At 39.7% G+C, this 19,128-nt stretch overlaps 1 protein-coding gene across 2 annotated transcripts in view; it reads right to left on the bottom strand.

Moving 5' to 3' along the window:
- NAPEPLD (N-acyl phosphatidylethanolamine phospholipase D) overlaps nt 1-10,947 on the bottom strand; it is a 28,796-nt gene extending 17,849 nt beyond the window's left edge. Inside the window, exon 1 of one of the 2 annotated variants that reach the window (XM_042468671.1) lies at nt 10,712-10,947. In XM_042468671.1, coding sequence (XP_042324605.1) covers nt 10,712-10,896 — 185 coding nt within the window. In that variant the 5' untranslated portion in view covers nt 10,897-10,947. Of the gene's footprint in view, nt 1-7,496; nt 7,516-10,711 lie in introns of those variants that run through there. The other variant, XM_042468672.1, reaches the window with a different exon arrangement.
- Between the last annotated feature and the right edge of the window lie 8,181 nt (nt 10,948-19,128).

The following is a 19,128-nucleotide window of genomic DNA, read 5'->3' as shown; positions in this document are numbered from 1 at the left end:
TGTCTCTGCCCTATTTTCATTCTTCCTCCTATATCCTCATTCCTGATTTGACATTTAGCCGCCTGATGGGTCTTTATACACAGTAGAAAGTAGTAGTATTTTACCCCCAAAGACTTGACCACAGCAGAGTTAAATGCATGCCTTCGCTTATAAGATTGCTAGTGTCATAAGGGATGCTAAGGTGCTCTTCCATTCCAAAAGTCTTCAATTAATGCTTCTGATTCATAATACTGTACTCTCTATATTTTTAAACCACTGTTCATAATTTGCCAGCTTCAGAATATAAATTTTGCTTTTGGAGCCAAAAGCAATTTCACTGCTGAAAAATGTTGAAGGACAGAATGCCTTATATTTCTTTGCACTCCTATTTTCCAAGGTTTTTATACATTCTATTTTAATTTCTATTTCCTATTTCTGTCTATGAATATTCTAAATTACTCACTGCTCCAGAAATTTACTATTCCATTTACTAATATTCCATTGTCCTGTTACATCTTCATCTTACCATTTTGTCCCCTTTTCTGAATTATTACTTCCTCTCACTACCTATTAGTTCTACATTTCTCTGTTCTCTTATTCTTACAACCACTTTTAATCTCCAAAGCTTATTATCAATAATTTTCCCCATTTCTTTTCCCATAGTGGTAACATACACTTCCATTCTTCTTTAAAACGTTTTGTTGTTTTGTCTTTGATCAAAACAGTGATCTTGTCCCTTTCTGCCATTTCTGTTACGTATCCATCAATTGTGGGTATTTCTTCAGCCTTCCATTTTCTAGCAAATATTATCCTAGCTGTTGTGATCATATACAACAAAATTTTCCCCCATTTCTTTTCTGTTTCTTTCTCTAAAGAGTCTAGCATATTCAACAAGTATATGGAAGACAGTCAATTTTTATTTTCAATATCTCTACAATTATTAGAATGAGTATTTCCCCAAAATTCAATTGCTTTTGGGCAGTTCCACCACATATGATAAAACGTGGTGTTTTTATTTCCACATTTCCACCAATTATCTTTTCTATTTGGATACATTTTTACCAATTTTGCCAGGGTAAAAACATTTGTCATCTGTAAAACATTTTATAGTAATTTTCTTTCAAGTCACTGCAACTTGTAAAAGATTTAGACCACTGATACAGAAACCAATGACATGGTATTCTCTCTTGCTCTAATTATTCTGAGTTTCATTCAATACTCCTTACCTGAGTTAATTAACAAATCTTTGTACATGAGCCAGGACCTCTTTTTTATGAAATGCTTCGTGTATTAATATCTTCGGACATAATTGTTCCTGATATTCTAACCAGATTCTTAGAATGGACTGTGTAATATAATGATTCAAACACTATTTGAGTTGAGTTTATTATAGAAGAGGAATGTGTGCCATCATGGGTGGCTGAAATGTTGACACCTTTGTTTTCTGATTTTTCAGTGTTTCATGCACAAAATTAATTTTAAAATTGTGTAAAATTACCTCCAGACTATTTGAAACATAAATGAGTTTTGTTTTTAAGGCCTGGGTCCCATCTTCTAGATGTCTCATTAAGTATATGCAACTATTCCAAAATCTGAAAAATTCCAAAATCCAAAATGCTTCTGATCCCAAACATTTTGGATAAGAGAGACTCAACCTACAGTCGTCCCTCCTGATTTGCAGAGGATCCATTCCAGACACACACACCCTGTGAATTTGGAAAAACGGCAATATTGGGGTCTCCACTGGTTTCAATGGTGGTGTGCTCCCGTGCATGCCTCAGGCACATGCACCATTTTGTCCCTCCCCACTTGCTGTCCGCAAATGGCCGAGACCACAGACTTCAAGTCCACGAATCAGGAGGGAAGACCGACTGTATATTAAAGGTTCAAAACATACTGCAAAAATAATCCAGTTTGGATCACTTTAATTGTCCTGGCTCAATGCTAGAGAATACTGGGAACTGTAGTTTTGTGAGACATCTAGCTTCCCCTGCCTGAGACCTCTGGTGCCACAATAAGCTACCATTCCCAGGATTCCCTAGCACTGAGCCAGGGCAGTTATAGCAATCTCAAACTGGATTATTTCTGCAGTGTGTTTTGGATCAAAGTTTCAGTTAATAAATGGAAATCTTAATCTTCTAGGTGAAGGAATTGGGGCTGTTCACATCCACTGTAGTATGATGTTTCATTGCAGAAGAGGGCCATTCGTGGCACTCTGGATGTTGGACTCCAAGCCTTTACCATTGGCTACCCGGCTAGAGCTGGCTGGAGCTGCATCGCAATAATATATTCCCTGACACCAATGAAGTCTAAAATAGCCAATGGTGAAGGATTATGCAAGGTGAAGTACACCATCATAGGAAGCCCTACTTGAGCCAATGGAAACAACTTAATCAAGATGCCATCTTTAACCAAGACATCTATTAAAAGTGGGACTTTGTAATGTAGCAAAGATTCAATAATCACACAACCAGAAGTTTGAGGGAGGTTTCTATTTACTCTGAATTCTTTCATTTGACCCCAGTCCAAACACACATGGATGCACTGTCTTCTTTCCAAGTCATTATCCCCTATGTTTCCTCTGCATCTATCCCTATACCTTAATCCAGAAGCCAAGACCTTCAGTGCAACTACATGATCTGGTATACAAAGATCCTGTGTTATGTTGCCCTTCTCTTGAAGTTCACCTGCCATGTTACCTGTTTCTTCTGATCTACCCCAACTCACTCTTCAGCTGAACCCATGTTTCCAAGCCCAGAGAGTTCCTTTCCTTTTGGGTTACCTGGTTGCTTCTTCTGTCTACATTAGGGAGGTGAATCATGCAGCCAGATGATGCTGAATTATAACTAGCAGTCCTAGAGAGCACACTGCTGAGCAATGTTGGAGGATATGGTCTAATAATGCTGGGAGAACTGTGTGATCCTCACATCTGGCCTTGATAGAGTATGATTACTTGTGAAGTACCCACTGTTGTATTTATACGACTTAATTTTTGGTGGTGCTGTCCAGTTAACAGACTGGGATTTCAGTAACATCACGAGGGTGCTTAGACAGGATTCCACTCCATATGCACCCTTCCAAATTGGTCTTCTTGGGACTACAAAGAAACCCAAAGCTCCCAGTAGGAATTTATAGCAGGACAGACATGAGTTGTTTTGCTTTAAGCTCACTTGTTTATAGCTCCTGTAGCCAAGCTGAAACTTAAAGACTATTTTGCTAAGGCATTAATTGGCACAAAAAAACTTACAATGAACAAAAGGCACAAAGAATTCTTTTACAAAGCCCTGTACAACCAGAAAGGGGTTTACGAAAAACAAACACCACACAGTATACAGGATCCTTTAATCAAATAAACTAGAAACAGTATATAATTCTATAAAAGTAATAAGAACTCTAATAGGTCTAAAACTGTGAACTATACAAAGTAAGCCAAACATTTATGTTTTTGTTTTTATATAAAAACCCTCCTACATGACTTAAAATAATAAAATAAGAAAAGCTATAAGAAGAAGAAGGTGACCAGAAGCCAGTATCTTCTAGTATTTATTTTTCTTAACTTGACTTCTAGTTTAATTGCTCTGTCCTGAGTGACACTTCTCATATGGTCTGGTCTCTCTTGGGTAATACCATTCCAGCCTTCTCCAGCACCTGGAGGGTATATATTTTTTTTCCTGAAATTTCCCCACATGTTGTGAGGCTTACTTACTACTTGTCTTAATGAGAAAGGCAGATAATAGTCTACCAGAAAACATATACAGGGGTAGTCATGTTGACCCTATAGTAAAATACAACAATATCTAAAATCCACAAAGCAACAATACCTTTATTGGATCAATGAAAAATGCACAAAATTTGGTTGTCCCAGGAAAGGAATTGCTGTGTTGTGGATTTTGAATGGTGCACCAGATCTACTGTGACTGAATACAGGTGATTCTTTATGATCATCTCTTTGCAGTTAATTTAGTGGTGAAGATCGAGACAAAGCCTAAGGGTTACCTAGGCTTCTACTTTTATATTCCAGTTGTATCTAGAAGTTACAGCCATATATTAGAATGGGCTCTTCTTACTTCCAGGAGTGCCAAACACATAAAGATTCTGTGCTGCTTAGTCAAAGACTGACAATGTTTTATCCTATGTATCAGCCCTCTCTATCCACCTACTTTTACAATGCTGCAAACCATGTCCATTTGGGGAAACAAAACCACGTTCCTCTAATTCACATTCATATACATGGTTACTCTATGGCTATTCCTCTCATTTTTTTTTCTGTACCCCAATACCAAGGAATTCTTGGGCCCTCCATCTAAGACTATCTACTTGTTCAATGACATTCTCTTTCCCTCTGTTTTCCTTATTAGGGGTCCTCCTCTGTGTTCATGGTCCTTTCCACTCAGTGTCTGTGTTATGCTTAAACATTTGCTTAGTATTATTTTTGGGTGTGGGTGTACATTATGTACACACAACAGAATCAAGTGTGTCAACTGGGCTGTATGTGACAACTGTGATTCAACATACTATATACAGATTTAAATATACTCTTGTATTGCAGAACATGAGTAAACACAGGCATGAGTTTTCAAGAGAAACAAATTTACAGGTGGAAAAAAGCTTGTCCTCTAGTCCACCAACAAAACTGAAAGTGAAGGAAGGATTTCCATATCCAAACAGCTACTCCCAATGACATAACCCAGTAAACAACATAACACAACTGATAATCATCTAAATTACAGTTCTCCACTATGGAAATTAACAAGCTGAATCATGCCAAGTAAGTTCAGATAGCATACATTAGTGTAAAAACAAAATAAGGCAACTGAAATAAACTATAGAACACACTGCTGTGAGGTAAAAAAAATTTAACCTGAGGGGAACAAAAGACCACTTGTTCAGATGCAGTTTTCTGCACCAACAACCATTTGAGACATGGGAAACCAACAAGGCTCAGAGCCTTGTAATTCAGTGACAAGTTCAGGATTGCCAATCCTCTTGCTCATTCCTCTACCTTTTGAAATAAGAAATTTTCTGTAAGGCACATCAGGAATTTGCTGGAGAGCCTATGCTTAGCAGAGTTAGTCTCCCAGCAGACATCAGGGCAGAATTCAGAGACATAGCCATGTTAGTCTGGAATTCAGTATGCAAATTGATCTTGCAGTACTTTTGAGACTGTGTGAAGAAGTAGACCATGTCTGTGAAAGCTTATGCTACAATTTCTTTCACACAGTCTCAAAGATGCTACAAGATCCCTTTGCAGCAAATATCAGGGTAACTGAAGTCCCCCATAACTACTAACACTTGCATCTTTGAGATTTCTGAGATTTGTTTCTGAAAATCATTATCTACCACTTCTTCTTGGTTTAATGGCCTGTAGTACACTCTTAGCACAATGCTTATTATGTCCCTATTTATGTTTACTCAACTGCTCTCAACTGGTCCATTCTGATTACTCTCATGGATTTGTGTACAACTGGCCTTTGACATATATTGCTACTCCCTCTCCTTTTCTGCCACATGTATTGAATAAGTTATACCCTTCAATTGTAATATTCCAGTCATAAGAGTCAATCCTACCAGCTCTCCTTTATGCCTATAAAGTCATATTTACTTTCTTGCACTAAGACTTCAAGGTCATCTTGTTTGTTTTCTAAACTGTGCATTGGTGTAAAGACTTTTGAAACCTTTGCTCCCCAATGGTGTCCATTGCACTGGCCTTGCTATACAGTGGTACCTCGGGTTACGAAATTAATTCATTCCGCCGCCGCTTTCGTAACCCGAAATCCTTCGTAAGCCGAAAAAGCCATAGGCGCTAATGGGGAAAAGCCGCGATTTCGTGTGAAATAGCGCCGAAAAGCACCAAATTTTTTTTCGTAACCCGAAAAAACGTTCGTAAGCCGGAACAGTTTTTTTGAATGGATTTTTTTCGTAACCCGGAAATTTCGTAAGGCGGCGCATTCGTATCCCGAGGTACCACTGTATTTGGCAAGGGGATTTCCTTGAAGAGTTGAAAGGAGTCAAGAGGTGAGGTGAAGAGATGGATGAAAAGCTGTTGGATCTGACTGTTGATCCTGCAAATTCGTCACCAGCCTCCCACCACCACCATGCTGACCTGGCCCTGAATTCTTTCTCCCTCCCTGCTCCTCAACACTTTGCCATCCCCACAGAAGCTACTACAATATTTCATCATTCCTTTGAGAATCAGAACCATTCCTTAGGGGTACGTTTGCAGATAATAATTATAGCACTTCAACGGCCATAGCACCATTCTATGGGATCTTGGGATTTGGAGTATGGTGTGGCACTCAAGTTCTCTGGCTAAAAATTCTAAGTAGGGAACCATGGCAGTTAAAGTGGAATCATATTGCTGTAACTGTATAATGTGACAGGGCTTCAGGTCACCCACTCACTCATTCCAATGTGACAGTTCAAAAATAATTCCAGAGGACAAGCTGGATACAGAAGAAATCCATCTCAAAACTGCAATCTGCAATATAAACATTTTTAGATATCTGGATTGTAGAGAATGAGGACCACAAACCAATACATTCTTGCTATGCATCTTTCAAAGCATGGGGAGGGGATTTTTTTGTCTGTGTTTCTATGTGGCACAACTGCACCCAATCGAGTGTAGTATTTGTCTACAAGTTTGGGGCCAGATCCCTTTAAAGAAACAGAAGATTAGGAGTGAGGAAAATACAAAAACCTTATGCCAACGGTAATAGATACGTAATCAGCTGTGGCAGATACTCATTTGGGGCTGTATAAATGGAGAGGTGTGTTCATGGTCCCAATCCCTTGCCCACTAAGAGGCCTGTTTATTTCTGCCACTGCATTGCCCCATAAAAGATAGCGGATTGGCATCAAGGATTTGGAATACATATATTTGGATTCGGAGGGAAGATGTAGAGGAGAAGGAACGGTCACATAAATGATTTGTAAGCTCCCTTGCAAGACTTTTTGGCTGAAGGGCAAAGTATAAATATTATAAATTAATTAATTTAGACAATTTTTGATAATGACAGGTGCAAAAGAACAAAACACAATGACGGTTTTTGGCATTACATCTGGGAGAAAAGTTGTGGGGGGGTATTAAGTCTGAGAACATCCCTAACAAAGAAAACTGGCCACGAGGAACAAACATTCATTTGAACACCGTAAACATAACCACTAAATTGCAAAAAGGTAAGTACACCATATTTACTAATCACAGTTTTTAAAATCAGTTCTGGAATTTCTTATGCCTTTGCATTTTTGTCATCTATCAAATGAAGACCCCAAACAACAAATTAAATTTATGTTTTAATAATCAATTTGCTTTCTACTTCAGAGTTTATTGACACCATCTTACGTAAATTCCCTAGGAATCTGTATGCATCACACTGGACAAACGGAAAAAACAGGCCCAGCTGCTAAAAACCTGTTTATTTTCTGTCAACTTAAGCTTAAGAAAAGGGGGCTAAAATATTTTAAGCACTCCTCTAGCTTCTTTGGAATTAACACTGCCAGAGACCCATGATACCTACCAGCCATCTGCAAGCCTTTGTTTTTATATGTTAAATAAGACATCAGTGCTGCAAGGCATACAAGTTTGGGAGGAGGGGATTATGTAACATGCTTTTTGAAGAGTGCTGCAGCACATTTCCATGTCAATGAAAAGGGAGGCTAGAACTACGCCAACTGAATTGATCTGCAGGGCTTTCATTCTCCAGCCCAGTCTTATTCAACAGCTCAAAATGTGATAGATACCCCCTGGGGAAGAGGGCAAAGGGAACAAGGACTGGATCTGTTGCATGCTAATAAACCTCAACTGGACAACCTCTATTTTCATCTAAGATTTCCTCCAAGTGGTTGGTCATTCATAAAAACTTCTAAAATGAAGTGGTACTATTAAACCATAGTCAACCACGATGCGGTCTCAGAAAGGGGCCACAATCTGATGAACAGCAGCTGAAATTGAATTATTCAGTAAAACCATGAGTGGCAGATGGGCTTCAACAACTATGTCTAATTCTGAAATCCACTACTGATTTTCAGTTAAAAGGACACGGTCCTGTCTTATTTTCACAGAAAGCAGCACCATGAAAATAAGAATATAGGCCCTTAAGTGGCAAATACTAAAAAAGTAATGGTTCACACACACACCGCCAAAAATATCCACCAAGATTTCTTCACTTGCTTGCAAAGTGAAAGTGCCACAAACACCTTTTAATTCCAAAGTTTCAACAGAATACTCCACAGTGATTTGCCAAGTACCCATCCATATGCATTTTATACTGCTGACCCAAGGTGGCAAGCCCACGCTCAGACAACGTATTAGTGCTTTCATTACATTGCCACAGAAATTGGCTTGCACCACAGCAGATGGTTGGGAAGTGGCGGCTACAGCAAGGTGACACACATAAATCAGCAGCCCCATCAACAGTCCAGTTAAGAGGAGAATGTTAATCGGTTCATCCCATTTGTACAAGCGGTGCACAAATCCATGTTTGCATACTATCATTTGCAATCCCCACGCAAAGCCATTAATTCTTCCTGAGCTTGGTGGTTATAATTCAGAGGTGGCATGATGGTCATTATCATAACCTGCCTTGAAATTATTGTATCCTGCCTTGACGCCCACTGGGTGACAGAGATGGGATATAAATAATTTCTTCAGTGCGAAACAATTTACATTTTTAGTTTTTTGTGGGTTTTTGGGGCTATGTGGCCATGTTCTAGAAGAGTTTATTCCTGACGTTTCGCCAACATCTGTGGCTGGCATCTTCTAGAACGTGGCCACATAGCCCCAAAAACCCACATAAGACTATGGACTTCACAATGTACGTTTTATTTCTCTCACAGAGCTTCTCCCATGCTGGTATGTGGCACACATGCTGCCCAAGAGGCTTATAAATGCTCTTTTTTCAGTGTACGAACAGCCTCATGCTGGACAGAATTTAAGATGATCAAACGGCTCTTTTTCCGTTTTTCATTTCACCCAGTTAAGATTCACAAAGGATGCATTTCAAATCCGGACGCATTTATGTCGCCTGGGTCCCAGCGCATGTTTCTGGAGAAGTGCACAAACCCTGCAGGGTGTGAGATTTCAGTAAGTTGTCTCTTGAACCGCAGCATGATGCTACACATGTTCACTGAGAAATACACCCCATGGAGTGCAATGGTGGGGGATTGACTCTTGTGCACAAAATAGGAGCCCTAGGGCATAATCCTAAACTTGGGTAGAGGAATACATCCCAAGGCTCCAGTCCAATGCATATACATACATACATACATACATATATATAAAAGACCCCACTGAACCCATTTATTCCTCCTCGCTAAGCAAGCCTTGGTGAAAGTGTCCCTTTACCTCAGTGGGATTCTGTGGGACAAAACTGATAGAGGCTGCACCCGCACTACAGTAATGTGACACCACTTCCACAGCCATGGCTCAATGCTACGCTATTCTGGGAAGAGTAGCCACAACAAACTACCCTTCCCGGTATCCCAAAGCACTGAGCCGTGGCAGTGAAAGTGGTGTCAAACCAGATTACTTCTGTGGCGCAGACGCAGCGATCAGTACCTGAATAGCAAACATGGGGGATAAATGGACAAGAAAGAGAGGGAGGGACTGGAGGAGGGTAAGCAGTTTTCCTCCTGACAAAATAGATCATTCCCTCCCAGGAACCCAGCAACCCAATGCATCTGAAAAGTAAAGTGTATGCTCAGTAGGTATGCATTGGGGGATATTCCATCCACTCCCTCTCTGCGTAGCTATATATGTGTGTGTGTGTATGCATATGTGTATAGACACCCATATATTTATATATATACACACACATATATGTATGTATTCACACACACACACATATATGCATACACACACCTACATGCACATGAATACATATATATAGACACACACACATATATATACACCTACACACACATGAATGCACATATATATATATATATACCCACACACACACATATATATACACCTACATGCACGTAAATGCATATATATATAGAGAGAGAAATATATACACACACAATATGCATATATATATATACACACACACACGTATATGCATATACAGTATATATATATAGAGAGAAATATATATACACACAATATGCATACACACACATGTATATGCATATATATACCCACACATATATGCAATATACACACACACACCCCTACACACAACATAAATGCATATAGACATATACACACACACAAATATGCATATAATATATACACACACAAATTTATGAATATATATACACACATAATATGCATATATATATATACACACACATGTATATGCATATGTATATATAAACACCCACCCATATATGCACATATAGACAGACATATATACATATATGTGTGTGTGTGTGTGTGTATTCATATGTACAAATCCACTCATATGCATACATACACACACACACACATATATATATATATGCATATATACATATACAACCCCACATATATATGCAGAGAGAGAGCCAGCGTGGGCTGAGCGTTGGGGACCCCGGAGGCCAGAGTGAGGATCCCTGTCCATCCGTATAAACCCACTGGGTGGCCCTGGGGGAGTCACACTCTCTCAGCCTCAGGGGAAGCCAATGGCAAACCTCGCCCTGAACAACTCTTCCCAAGAACCCCCCGTGGCACACAACAAGAGAGAGAGAGAAAGAGAGCAGCATTGTGAGGTGGCGGTGCTTGGTGCCTGCTATCGCTCCTGCTGCTTACCTCTCCTGGAGCACTTCCTCCTCCTCCTCGTCCATGGCTGGGCTACTGTTCCTGCTTCTCCTCTTCTCTCCCCCAGAGCCTCGGGTGTCTGCTGCTGCTGCCCCCAGAAGAGCCCAGGCGGAGGGCAGGGGAAAGAGCTCCAGCAGGCAGCCGCTCCACAGAGCCCAGCAGCGCCTCCACAGCATGGGACGCCGCCGGAGAAGGGCTCCTGGCTCTGGAGGCTCTCACTAGGCAGATCCCGCCCATCCCTCCCCTTTTCCCCGCCTCCTCCCGGCCCCACTAGCGCCCCCTGCCGCCCCGAGGAGGAAAGGGCCCCGCGCCTCGTTCTGCGCATGCGCCTCCAGCGCTTTCCCGATTCCGCCGCAAAGGCAGGTAGCCGCCATCTTGGTTGAAATGAAGGCACAACAGGACAGAGGAGCCACTAGGCATCATGCATCATCCGCACTGCAGAGATATAACACAGTTTCACATCGCTTGTAACAGCCATGGCTACACACATACACACAATATATGCATATACATACAGACACATTATATATATATATATATATATGCATAGATACATATACACATACACACACATATATACACACACGTGCACATATATACATATATAATATATATATATATTCACATAAACACACACATATATATATACACATACATGCACATATATTCATATTACATATATATATTCACATATATACACACATTCATACAAATACACATAAATACATACACACACATATATATATATACACACAAACATACACACACACACACACACACACACACATACAGTGGGCCCTTGTTATACGCTGGGGTTTGGTTCCAAGATCCCCCGTGGATAACAAAATCCGTGTATGCTCAAGTACCATTAAATATAGCAAAATGGTGTCCCTTATAAAAAATGGAAAATCAAGGTTTGATATTTGAAATTTATACTTTTTTTGAACATTTTCAAACCGTGGATGCTTGAATCTGTGTATAAAAAAAACCGTGTATAAGAAGGGCTGACAGTACACCCATACAAATGTATACACATACATACATACAAACACACATATATATGCACGCATACACCCACAGACACGCATATAGATATATATATATACACACACACACACATGCAAATATATCTGTACACACATATATGACTAATCTTGGAAAGGTATCCATGCCAGATGGATAATCAGGGGTCAAGGGCCTGAACCTACAAGATCTAAGCAGAGCAGTGAAGGACAAGGGTCTTGGAGACATCCACATGTTGCCAACAAGCCTCAAAGATATTCCCCAGAATGTTTTACCAACATCCCAAATCCCCATAATTCCCCAATATTTACTGGAATGTCCAGTCAAAATCCCCAGAAAGAAATTAATTAAATTCCCCAAATTCTGGGGAATTCCCTGGAAATTGGCAAAGCTGCTCAGTCAGTCTCCATGAGTCAGGATTGCCTGGAAGGCTGTTAACAACCACCATCATTTTCTCTCTTTCAGTTAGTCTCAATCAAAGGTGATGCAAGATCCCTAAAGAGCACTATAACTAAAAACCTTTTGCACTTGTATTGAGTAAATAACAGCTTCCAAAAGCGACAACAGCAACAACACTCGTGGGCGAAACAACGTTACCAGCTTTTTTTCCTAGCAGGGTTCCTGGGCTATGCCTTTCTACCAGTTTTGTGAGAGGCAGGAACTCAGGGGCCAAATCCAAAAAGAGGATGGGGGTCTTGCATCTTTAAATATTGGGCAGAAGATGGAGCCTGCATCTGCACTGCAGAAATAAGGCAGTTTGAAACAACTTTAACTGCCATGCCTCAATGCTAGGGAATTCTGGAAGTAGCAGTTTGGTGCGCTTTTTACCCTTCTCTGTCAGAGAGCTCTGGTGCCACAACAAACTACGAATCCCAGGATTCCATAGCACTGAGCCCTGGCTATTAAAGCAATGTCAAACAGCATTACTTCCACTGTGCAGATGCAATCAGTATTTTAACAGATGTGACTTACGTGACAAACTGCATCCACTGAAACTCCCTCCTGTATAACCCTTAATGGATTAAGAGTCTTGTCCTCTTTTTCAATTGGCCACCCTCAGGTTAATTCAAATGGATAACGATAACTGGATTAGTAAATATATACACTCAGTTTTAAAGTTCTGATCAGCCCCTGAGGGCAGCGCTGTGTTAATGAAATACTTTGTGGGATTTACTCTATTACGTTTGTTTCCAGGTGGGCAGCCGCAATCCACAAACTGGACAGCTCTATAGCTCTTAAATTTCATTTAAGCACATTATGTTTCTGGCTTTTATTTATCATCCGATATGGCAGTATGGATGGATATATTATATCGACGTGATAAATGACTTTTATACGTGGTTCCTTGACTTGTAGATCAAATACCAGGTCTACTGTAAAAATCATTAAGACAATAAGCTTTGTAGTCCAACATTCAAACACTACACCATGCTGGCTGTCTGGTCTCATTCTATAGATATTAAAAAATACATGTATACGAACATCCTCATGCATGGTTGACAATTTAGGAATCATCAGCTCACCCCCTCTAATAGTCTTGAAGCCAAAAACAGTCTTCAATCTATGTTTAATCTGTGATACCCCATTTAAATAGGCAAACCAGTGCTTGAAGCTACAGTTAATGAACTTGTATGTACAAACCAGCCCACTGAAACGACCCATTCCTAACTAGGAGCTGATGTGGGCTGCATCGCTTTATATGCTTGAAATATTATACATTTGGAGGAAGTACACAATCCTACTAAAGACAACTCAGTACATAGGAGTCTACACCTGTGATCATGTAAGGCGGATTAGCTACACTTTTTAAACATCCTTTTGGAGACCAGTAATATGGCTATTATTTCTACATGCTGTAGCAACAGGTAACGCCTCGCTGGTGTTGATTCACACAACGGGGAAGCTACTGAGTGGCATATACAGTTAGATTCACTTTGGGACACTTCATGGCAAATGTCATATTTCAAATGTTTATATTAAAAATGAACCAAGGTGGAATCTTAAACTGCTGGTGATGATGAACAAGTAATTTAGCATACACTGACACTGCTGTAAGTGGAAATGGCTAAGGTTTCCTGACAACCATGTGTTAGGTTGTGGGTCCTTGGTATCTGCTGAGGTTTGGTTCCAGGAGCCCCCATGGATAACAAAATCTGTGGATGCTCAAGTCCCATTAAATACAATTATGTAGTAAAATGGTGTCTCATATAAAATGGCAAAACTGAGGTTTGCTTTTGGGAATATATACACGTGTGTGTGTGTGTGTGTGTGTGTGTGTGTGTATTTCCAAGCCATGGACAGTTGAATCCATGGATAAATAATGCATGGATATGGAAGGCCAACTGATTATCTAACACAAACATCCATGCCATCACATTTACAATTTCTGTGTATGTTTGTGGAAGCTGGACAATGAAGACAGCTGCCAGGAAGAGAATCATCTCATCTGAAGTGCTAGAGAAGAGTTTTACAGATTCCATGGATTACTAAAAAGAAAAATCAGTGGGTCTTAGAGTGAAGTCAAGATGACTAACTGAGGCTGTCGTACTCTGGAGATAATAACTAAATAATTTGACTCCTTGGAAAATATAATATTTCATAAAATGGAAGCCAATAGAAAAAGGGGGAGACCACACTACAGGTAAACTGATTCACTCAAGGAAGCCATGGCTGCCCTGAGTTTGCAAGACCTTAACAGGACAGTTGATGAAGCTTCACATTCATAGGTCGCCACAAATCAAAATCAACTAACAAATAATACTTTTAACTGTGCTGGTGTGTGTAGTGGTTTGGCCAGAACTCTAGGAGACCTGGGTTCAGTATCTGCTTAGCCATGGTATCTCCTTGGGTGAACTTGGACAAGTCAAACTGGGCAAGTAGCATTTACATTTTTATACCGCTTCATACTGAACTAAGCAGTCTCTAAGCAGTTTACAACATGTAAGCCAATTGCCCCCAACAAGCTGGGTACTAATTTTAGGGAGCTACGAAAGGATGGAAGGCTGAGTGGACCATGGAGCCCTCAAGATCGAACTCACAACATTGTGGCTGCAGTACTGGCATTTAACCACTGCACCGCCAGGGTTCCTTATATTTGCATTAGAAAAAGACAATGGCAAAACTTCTCTGATAGAATTTCTGTAAGTTGGAGACAACTTGATGGCATGTAACAACATAACCTTTAACCACCTATCACTGTGCAACATCCATTATCTTTTCATGAAAGATAAACCTCATCTCAGTGGAATTCCCCGTGCTTGAAATATCAGTTTGGAACTCAAGTTCCACCTTTGAGGCCAATTAGTGGGAAATGGGATATGCTCAGTTCTAGGTTTCTGTTACTGCTTAACTGCAAGGGACTATGTGGACACCCATTAATACTATTAATTAAACATAAGATGTATAGTTTAGTATAGCCAGCTGCCTCATTTGGGGGGAATGACTTTATATATCATAATCAAATGTCTGCTGTGGATAAATATATTATCTTTAACATAGGAAGTCTAGAATTAATCAGCAAAATTGGTCACCATAGTAATATACACGTTTTATAATGTTCCAAGAGTTTTTTAAAGTGAAAAGTTAAGGGAATGGGTTACCTTGGAGAAAACAAAGCAAAACCATTGGTACAACAAAGAACAGGGAGAAGAGTGAGAGAAAAAAAGAGATTAAGAACTATATAGGTTGATATAAAATTATTACTCTCTTTAAAATTTTGCATTATTAACCATATATCAGAAAGCTTTCATGATAGTAAGAACCTCTGGTTTGCTTGCATGTAGTGTATACGTTATAAACCAATCCTACATTTGAGAACAAATCAGACTATAAAGTGTATTTGCGCTTCTACCAGGCTCACTAAATCCCTAGAGAAATATTTGAAATCACAGGCTTGTCTGCATGCTATTTTTATCGTTCTATAAACAAATTATTAAGCAGATACATGATGCAGTTAAATGAGAAGGAAAGTAGAAATATACACTTAGTAACTGCTTGGGTCTATCATTAGCAACAGCATACATTTTAGAAAATGTGACCAATATTGAACATTTTGTGAAACTATAGAACGACTCCAGGCCATTCCCCTGGCTTTCCTTTTTCTTTGTAACTTGACACCAAGTGTCTGATTGAAAATGAAAATCAGGATGATCTCTGTTCTAATCTTCCCTGTGCTACTGACATGCTATATAACCTTGGACAATTTATTGAGTTCTTTGGGGCATAACTCCTCCTCAGTGCCACTCAATTGATTACAGTGGCATTAATCCAGAAATTAATTTGTCCTCTTTTACCTCAGTTGGGATATTAAATAAAAGGTTTCAAACAAAAAGATAACCAACAGATGATAGCTTTTAGGTTAATTACATTTCAAAGCATAAAGATCCCATGAATAATTTAGAGTAAATAAATAGAAAAGCAAATCTGTATTCCAGATAAATGCCTGAAAAAATATGTTTGTAACCACTCTTGGGCTGCTCTCTTTCATTCTAATGGGCCTTTGTGCAGGAGGCTTTACCAGTAGGTTGTTTCTGAATGGTTTTGAATGTGAAGAGAGTTTTCAAACAATAAATGTAAGTATTTAAAACACAATGCCATTCTGGCTATTTTTTCCCTTGATTTGGCCTTCAGTACTACTTGATATACTTTTATCCTTTTGTAGAAATTATGAATTCTCTCACCCATGTAAAAAGTTTTGATTTATATCATATGAAAAACAAGAAATATCATACTTTGCATCAGAGCACAAGAAATGTTAAATAATCTTACACATGTGGATCACTATTCTAAGCATATGGAAGTAAGATAAATTGTAACTCAACAGAATTTTGTTGTGCCTATTATGCATCAGTGAGGTTGTTAAAAAATAGTAATACTTGTTGTTTTGTGCCTTCCTGAAGAGGATCTCCCTGGAACTAGCACTCCAATGCTAATATTCCCTTTTTGAGCATGTGTCATGGCTGGGAAACTACAAATGTATTTGCAAGAAACAGAATATCTGGACAAATTTCAATCTGGTTTCAGGTCAGGATATGATACAAAAACAAGTTGCTCTAACTGTTGAGCCACTCTGCATCACAATTGTGTTGTTGTTGTTGAGCATAAGGAAAAGAATCTTCTTAGTGGCTGCTCCCAACGTGCGGAATTCCCTTTCACAGGAGGCTTAGTTGCCACCAACCCATGTCTGCTATCTTTCTGTCAGCGGGCAAAGACCATTTTATTTAGGCAGCATTTGGAATACCATAGCATAAAGATCTTTTTAATGGGATGTATGTGTTTATCTTTGTTGTTGTTAACTGCCCTCAGGTTGAGCTCGGTTCATGGAGACCCTGTGGATGAAACATCTCCAAGAAACCCTGTCCTCCATTGCTCCGCTCAGGTCCTGCAGGATCAGTCCTGTTGCCTCCCTGATTTAATATACCTATTTAGCTTGTGGTCTTTCTCTCTTTCTACTGTCCTCTACCTTTCCTAACCAAATGTTTTCTAATTATTAATGCCTTCTCATGACGTGCCTATCGGCGTCAGTCAGAGGGTGCGGGGGAGACAGACCGCACACTGAGGGATGACACCCGTTTGGGCCTTCCTCCCCATTCGGGGCAGCAGGAGGGGTGAATGCATGCCCTTCCTGACTGCTCTGTTGCTGGGCTCTGCTACCGGGGAATACAATGTTTTGGACAATCCTCACTTTAGTGTCAGAATTGTATCTTTAAATTTTAGGATTTTGTCCAATTCTCTCATAGCTGTCCTTCTCAATCCTAGTCTTCTTCTGATTTCTCGGCTGCATTCTGCGTTCTGATCAATATTTGATCCTAGGTGTAGGAACTCTTTGACTATTTAAATTTTCTTCTCACCTAGGGTAAATTTGTTGTATGCTTTAATGTGTTTTTAAGTGTTGTAATTTAGCATGTTTAATATAACTTTTTATTTAATTAAAAAGACTTTTGTAATATACACATTTTTAGCATACTTTGCTTTTAACTTGATGAGAGCCACCTTGGGTTTTAAGATGAAAGACCTCTGGGTATAAAATAAATAATAAGATTAATTAGGAAACTTGCTTGCTTTTTACTTTATTAAAATGTTGTTGTCTGTGTCAAAGCCAATGGATTAGGAGATAATTCAGTAGATAAGTACTAATTTACTCACTGTCTCCTTTGTAGATCACCTTTATGTAATTACATGTCTGGTTTTCTGAGAACAAGGAGGAAGGCAGAAGTACAAGAGTTGTGCAGGGAGGAACACTATAAAGAAGAGAAATGGTGACAGTTACAATGAAAGATGGGAGAGTGGATGAGGAATTTGATTAAGGAGAGGCATCTGAGGCATACAGGGGAGATTATAGGAGAATAGAAGCAGGCTGCATTCACATATATCAGGGAAAGGAGAACACAGTTGCAAGGCTGGGAGCAGACAATCAATAGGTTTTAAGAGTCTTGGAAATTGTTTCAGAGAAGCATAATTTCCCATTGTGCACACACATAATTTATTTTTTATTCTCTCGTTGCCTCTGCTCACACAGGTCTTGCCAGTATCTGAAACAAAGTAAAAGTGTCCAAATCTGTATTCCAGGGACAAGAATGGGATTGATGTAGTGATTCCAAAAGCAATGCTACCTTTTAGAAACCATCTTCAATGCGCTATGAAAGAGAGACAACATTTGGGGCTAGGGCTGCATCTGCACTGCAAAATTAATCCGTTTTGACACCACTTTCACTGCTGTGGCTCAGTGCTATGGTACTTTTCCAGTACTATTCCCCGGTGTCACAACAAAGTACCATTACCAGACTTCCATAGAATTGAGCCATGGTGATGAAAGTGGTGTCAAAACAGATTATTTGTGCAGTGTGGATACAGCCTTTCTGACACCAACCTCATTTTTGCCATGATCACATTAATGAAAGGAAGTGTGTACATACTGTTTTGGAAGCATTCCCTGCCACACATCCTTCCATTAGTGCAAGTAGGCTGTTGCTGGTCTCTTGTGTTTAACCCCGGGTTTCTACTTGCGTTTGTGTGTGGATTTTAAATGCAATTGTGGAGTTCTGCAGCCGGTTTAACGCCCATGATAGGCCAAGGCTATGGCATTCTGGGAAATGTAGTTTGTTGTGGCATCAGAGCTTTGCTTTAAGGTCATCATAAGTTGGAAACACAACCAGCGTTGTTGGCACACCACAGAATTAATCCAGTTTGACACCACTTTAACAGTCATGGCTCCATCCTATGGATTCCTGGGATTTGTAGTTTGTTGTGGCACCAGAGCTAAATGTCTCACAAAACTCCACACCTCAGAATTTCATAGAATTGAGCCATGGCTGTTAAAGTGGTGTCAAGCTGCACTAATTCTGCAGTGCAGATGCAATTTACGGTGGCCCGAAGCTCATGATGGT

Source organism: Sceloporus undulatus, chromosome 5, assembly GCF_019175285.1.
Source record: "Sceloporus undulatus isolate JIND9_A2432 ecotype Alabama chromosome 5, SceUnd_v1.1, whole genome shotgun sequence".
Classification (NCBI taxonomy): domain Eukaryota; kingdom Metazoa; phylum Chordata; class Lepidosauria; order Squamata; family Phrynosomatidae; genus Sceloporus; species Sceloporus undulatus.
This window is presented reverse-complemented; position numbering and strand designations above follow the sequence as displayed.